Consider the following 6,385-nt stretch of genomic DNA (forward strand, 5'->3'; position numbering starts at 1 on the left):
TAGGTATAAAAACAATAATGAAAGATAAAAACAATAAATGTTACTAAGCTATGAAATCAAAACAGGTATATATATATACTGTAATCTAGCCCTACAGAAGTAGTACTTGCACTACAATTTCGGTAATACTCTTTACAAAGGCACCGGTTTATTATAACAAAAAGCTATGTATCAAAATACCATACTTTTATTTAAAATTTTATACATTACGGTTAATAAATTTTGTAGTTGTAAATAAAGCTTCACACGGTGAAAGAGCATATGGATTTTAATTTACGCTACTTTTTTAATATATATCCTATTTTGTTAGATATATTACCCATGATAGCAATTCCAAGTGAAAATGGCATCAAGGTTGTCTAATATCAAGACAGGCTATAGAATGTTCTATGAAGATGGTCCATTGTCTAATGGAGTATACTCTCCTATCCCAGAAAAATACCTTAAAAGGGGTACCGTGAAGACATTTGGAATGGTTCTTCGATCAAGAATTCCCCTGAAACAGCTTAACAGCAATTTTCAGAAGTTACCCAACGAGTGCCTTGATGACGTTGCTCAAAAAAACAATGACTGTAACAGGAAAACCTCAACACTTAAACGAAAAATGCAAGTAAAAGTTGATTATGTGAAAGAGGTATGTACATGTGCTTTTGGCAGGCAGATATGTGTGTATGGGTTACATTTACATGACTATCCTTGCATTGTGGACATCGCAATTTGTAAGTTATAACAAATTGTATTAGTTCTAAAGCACCAAAATGTTAGTAGCAAGCCAGCAGCCCCTAATTTTATTATCTCTTGTTTAAATAAAGGGACAATACAGTTTATTAAAGCCAGTAGCTTGTCAACAGTGTCACTTTTTTACAAATACATATATCTGTCTCTGTGGTATTAAACTAACTAGTTTGTTTTACTATAAGAAAGCAGCAGGCAGCTGTGGTGTTATTCTTACATGAGATGCCACAAAGCCTGAAAGCTCAGTTGATTGATTTACAACTCTGAAAGAACTATCTTTTACCTCCATTTTCATTACAGACTTCATTAGCTTGCTATTAAATCCTTCTTGCTTGACTAATTGAATAGTTTAGTAGATTTTTGCCAGAGTTCTTTTGCACCAATTTCTTCAGTTTTCTGGCTGATTTTTCGGCCGACATAGTCACCAAGTCCCCAGCATTCTGCTATGCTGGTTTCACCTACTTCCAATATTGAACTCTTTATAACTATCTAAATTTTTTTGTGCAATCTTTGTTTGTCCACCTTTAGTGGGTTAGTTTAAAAAAATACATTGTTATTAACAAATATAATATGCTATTTATTCAAAGTGCTGTTTCCTTGGTCCAATCCAGTTATAATAAAGCAGATATATATGTCTATACTGTGCAGTTTGTATTTTCATTGTGATTTAAGTGACCTCCCCTTTATGATGCATTTTTCCAAAATATTAGTTTGGGCCATAAAGTGTTAAGATATGATAAAAGGGATGCCACCGTTAGATTTTTGCTCCACAATTATATGTGTATAATATAGTTTGTTTGATTTTCATTCTAATGAAATGGAATTAAAAAAATTCAGTTTACATACAGGTTATGACAAAAAAGGCAAAAACGCTAAAGTTTGATGCAAAAGAAAACAAGTCTAAACAACTATCATCACCTATGACTCGCTATCGAGGTAGGCTGGCAAGTTCACCTATAACCCCAAATCCATTCCAATATGATAGTCCAATTCCAAGATATTCACGAAGGTCAAAAAGTTTTTCTGGGTAAGTATAAAAAGTTACTAGGCATATCCTAAGTAGAATACCAAGGTTTCTTGGAACAAGAGGTTTTAAATCTAATATCTATGTTTTTATCTTTTATCATTTTCAAAGGTAATATATATATTAATGATTTCTTTATTGGTCCTTTGTTTTCTTGAGGGATTAATTGTAGTAAATCGTTTACAAAAGTGACAAAACACCAATTACCACAAAACATTTTGTCAACATAAATACATTTTATAAATAAAATGAAATTAACATTGACTGATGTATATTTGAAAGTCTAAAGAAATTCCATAAGGCATTGTTTTCTTAACCTTATTTCCATCATGGTTCACTTATTTAGCAAAGAAAGGTTTGTGTTTTTTTTTCAAAATGGTAAGGTTTTAAGAAATCTCTAGGTGCCCTGTAAGATAAAACAGATTAAGAAACACTGCAACTTTAAAGTAATATTTATTTTAGTCACAATAAAATCCAGCCATCGGATGCAGTGGAATGTGGAATAGGAAAACTTCAAAACAACAGCAAAAACTTAAACAGTGCTATTAAGAAATTGGAAAAAATGTAAGTAACAAATCGTGAACCTGCATGCAAACCCTTTTAAACGAACAAATGGGCACATTATTGTGATGATAGACAACGATTCCACGATAAATATTTAACATTAACGACACGCATGATTGTATGTACGTTAGCAACAAATCGAAAATGTTACCAACCATCTACCATGGTGAAAAAAACGTGTGCAACAAAAACACATATACACACGTCACGTGCACAAAAACTCTGGTCTAGCCCAGTGGTTCTCAACCTTTTTAGCTTGCGAACCGGTAAAATTCCAAAACAAATTTTGCGGACCGGCGGACCCTCAAATCAAATCGACCCAAAATTTATTTACGACGCAAGTATGCAACTCAAAAGCAAATAACGGAGACTTCAATTTAATAAGCAATTTGCTGCTGTGTTTTTGATATCATACGTGTTATACGTGGTTCTATTAAACTTTTTCACATACAACTGGTCTTAAAGTTTAGGACCTAAACAAACTGTATAGCTACAAACAGTTGGGCACAACACTTTAGTATTGTGACGTACGATAAAGTCCAGAGTAAAGCATTGTCTCTATGTTACGTCACAAAGCTACAAATTACGGACCTGGCGAAGTTCTAAATTTGATCTTCAACATATTGCACTTCGCATGCAATTAAGATACAAAATTGTAAAATATTTGGCGGACCGGCAGGAAAGTTGACGCGGACCGGCGGTTGAGAACCACTGGTCTAGCCTAGCCATTATGAAGTCGCTTTTTGATCAACGATAACAGCTTAACGTACACCGTGAACCTTCGACCAATCAAGGGGTTCTCACTTTTTAGCGGCGCACCCTTTCAATCTATCTGCATATATGGCGCACCCCTTTAAAAATAATAAATTGTAAACAAACTCGTGTTTTCGGGGTGAAAGACATTCTAACAAGTTTAAACTTAGACCAAATGCATTTTCGACGTTGGTTATGGTTAAAAGATTTAACAGTTTGTCACATAAAATAGCATTTCAATAAGAGTGATGTGTTGTTATCTATAGCAGCAAGTCATAAACATGCGCAGCTAGTTTTAGCCTGAAAGATACACTTAGTGCATAGACATTTATCTCGCACGTCAAGTCGTCACATAAATGTTAGCAACGATTTCGTTCATGGTGATAGAAAAGCCTCACAGTGTCAGTTACTTGCTCGCCTACCCCAGTTTTAGAACTCCTGGAATAAGCAAATCAGCCCCTCAACTGATGAGTTTCCTTAATTAACCGACCGATCCGGTTTATTTTTTCCACGTTGAATAAAATAATTTATGAAGATCCTGGAGATGTCGATTTTCCACTATAATGCGTAAACGCTACCCGTTAAGTATACCCTTAACAGAAAGGTCGCCGATGAAGAGTCGTGTTCCTCACCGCAGTCATCTTACCAGTCACTGGGTGCGAGGCCGCTAAAAAGAAGCAACACAATGCGCCGCACAATGTCAAGGGTGGCAGTGAAAAGCCGAAATCTCTCTTCCCGCTTCGCCAAGTCAGCATCAACACTCAACGCGCGCTTTAATGGTTACGGCGGTGTAGAGGACCCGGCGGTGAGGCCAAGCAAGATGCGCGGATGGGCGAATGACGTCGACGATTGAGAATAGTGACGCCATTTTTGCGGGAGCTGTGATCAAAGTTAACCGACATTGCCCTGACGCGGTGTTTCTATTCGCTTGTGCTTTAATACACTAATTTTTCCTAATTGCTAAATATTAAAACTAAAAATATTTTGTTATACACTGGAATTGGAACTACCTGTTTGAAGGAGCTTGCCCTAATAAGAAAATAAGAAAACTAAGGCGCGGTGTAAACCATAAAAAAAACAGGTTTCAAATTAACCAAAATTTATCCACATTTTTTGTGATTTTTTTTGTTACGGACCATTTTTGTTTTTAAGTTTCTCATTGTGACGTAAAGAAATAATTGTGAAGCAAGTAGTTTTTAACAACGTGTTCTTTATATTTTTACCTGGCAAAGTACTATAGAAAGCTTATGTTTATTTGTACTAACATCGATGTTGTTGTTGTGATACATAGCCTATTAATATTTTTGCTGTAGTTAGTTGCTCTTAGAGTCATTTGAACACGTGTGTTTTAGTGGTGCTTTCCTCTTTGCCCTATGTGTAAGAATTTTTTTACTTAAGGATGCCATTTCTAAAAATATAGATGTTTTCACTGCCGATTCCTGGCAGTAAGTGGTTTAATTTAGGCAACTGTTCTCTTATTTGTTTTTGTACAGTTTTAACACCCTTTCTGTATCAGTGTTTTATCAATACGTTTATTGCGCGGTACCGACGAAAATTGATATTCTTATGCTTATCGCTTATTTACGCTACAGTGTCAAACGAAATACATGTACAGAATAAAAAAATGCTTCGCTTTAATTAAAATATCTCTTTCCTAAACACTAAACCTGTGTTTCTTAACCTTTTTTACTTGGGGCCCACCTAGAGATGGTATTTTAAAACGGTGTGGCGCACATTGCGAGCGAAGCAAGCGCGAAATTTTTGAGGTGTACCTGTATTTCTCTTAATGCTTGCAATTTTTTATTATATAGGCTTAATAGTTGCATATCTTTAAGGAGACTCCAGCCTTGAGACCAAAATAAGAACAGCGTAAACTTCGGAATAAAAGACAGTTAGGAATAAGGCGTAAAAATGACGAAATCGGAATCAGGCCTAAATGGCCAAAATAAGGCCAATACAACTTTTATCTAACCCCAAACACTAGAGTCTAGACTATTTTAGATCTTATCCTGTCGTGGTCATTAATGCGAATTCGGCGTTATTATGTCGGTGATCTTAGTAATATGATATTATGGATAATCTGAGTTAGATATTGTTGCTTTGTAGGTATTCTTGTGTTTTCTACTTGAAAGTACTGTGGAATCAATGAGCTAAGCCTAATAGAAAAGTAAAAATACATGTTTTATGTATTAAATTATTTTTTCCTTTTGCTCGCGGCGCACCTGGCAGCCTTCCGTGACGCACCGGCTGAGAAAAGCTGCACTAAACATTAGATAACCAAGACAAACAAAGGCAACGTTAATTACCATAGTTAAAAAAATGAGAATGACCTACGAGTCGCATACCACCCGTAACAGGCGTACAGTACATGCAGCCCGCCTTATATTTCCATTATTGCGCCCGTGGCGCATGTTTTGTTTGGATATTTAAATACCTGCTTTAATTGGGTAAATTTGAGCTGTGACACAATATTCTGGAGGCGATTTGAATAATAACAATTTAAATCTCTTTGGTTAGACGTATCTTTGACGTCATTGCAGAGTTGGTCTCAGTCATTTCGTATTTAAACTTTAAATACATCACCGGGCCTAGCCAACATAACTGAGAAACAAGAACTGTTTTACAATGATACAATGAGAATACGGAATCACTGAGAACCAACTCTGCAAGGACGTTTAAATTTTAAACTCTATCGTGCGGCACTCTGTAAGACTTCAGTTTGACATCCCTGCTATTATGATTGCAGGCTGCCAAGATTACCAGCAAGTCACAAAACCACACAATGATTTCTGCAGAACTTCACAAAGAAATTGTTATAATGAAAATTAGCTTCTAATAATTCATTTTTACGTATTAATCTGACATAATAGCCTAATAGCTAATTTAGTTTGATTTAAGGATAACACTGGGGGAAAGTGCTCTTGGAATAGCAACTCAACTTTGCCTTTATTTAATAGAGGGGGTCACACCCCGACTTACCAAAGTATTTGTGCTGCCATCTAGCGGCAAATGTGTTTAACAATAGGATTCGATTGACCTTCCACCAGATGTCGCACCGTGTAGCTATCGGCGTGGCTTTGTCACTGCTGCACAGAAAAAGCATCCTTTTTTCAAACAAAGTAAAGCTTGGCAACATGATGTGAGTAACACAGAAGGCACAATTAAATTTTGAAGGAGACCCTTCTTTACGTACAAAATCGCAAAAGGCCTATTTTAAAGGAAAATCCCCTTATGCAGAACGTGACTTTACACGAGTCAAGGGGCACCCAAAGAGAGCGCGCTGGCTGAAAGGCCTGTTGGAATAACAAC

At 36.0% G+C, this 6,385-nt stretch overlaps 1 protein-coding gene across 1 annotated transcript; it reads left to right on the forward strand.

The window, feature by feature from the left end:
- Positions 1 to 316: 316 nt before the first annotated feature.
- Positions 317 to 4,674, forward strand: LOC146133185 (uncharacterized). Its single transcript, XM_083397425.1, has 4 exons — positions 317 to 634; positions 1,584 to 1,762; positions 2,222 to 2,323; positions 3,677 to 4,674. Exons 1-4 carry the CDS (start codon positions 344 to 346, stop codon positions 3,927 to 3,929), a joined length of 825 nt encoding a protein of 274 aa, XP_083253551.1. The 5' UTR covers positions 317 to 343; the 3' UTR covers positions 3,930 to 4,674.
- Positions 4,675 to 6,385: the final 1,711 nt, after the last annotated feature.

Source organism: Ascidiella aspersa, chromosome 9 (assembly GCF_963924565.1).
Source record: "Ascidiella aspersa chromosome 9, kaAscAspe10.2, whole genome shotgun sequence".
NCBI lineage: Eukaryota > Metazoa > Chordata > Ascidiacea > Phlebobranchia > Ascidiidae > Ascidiella > Ascidiella aspersa.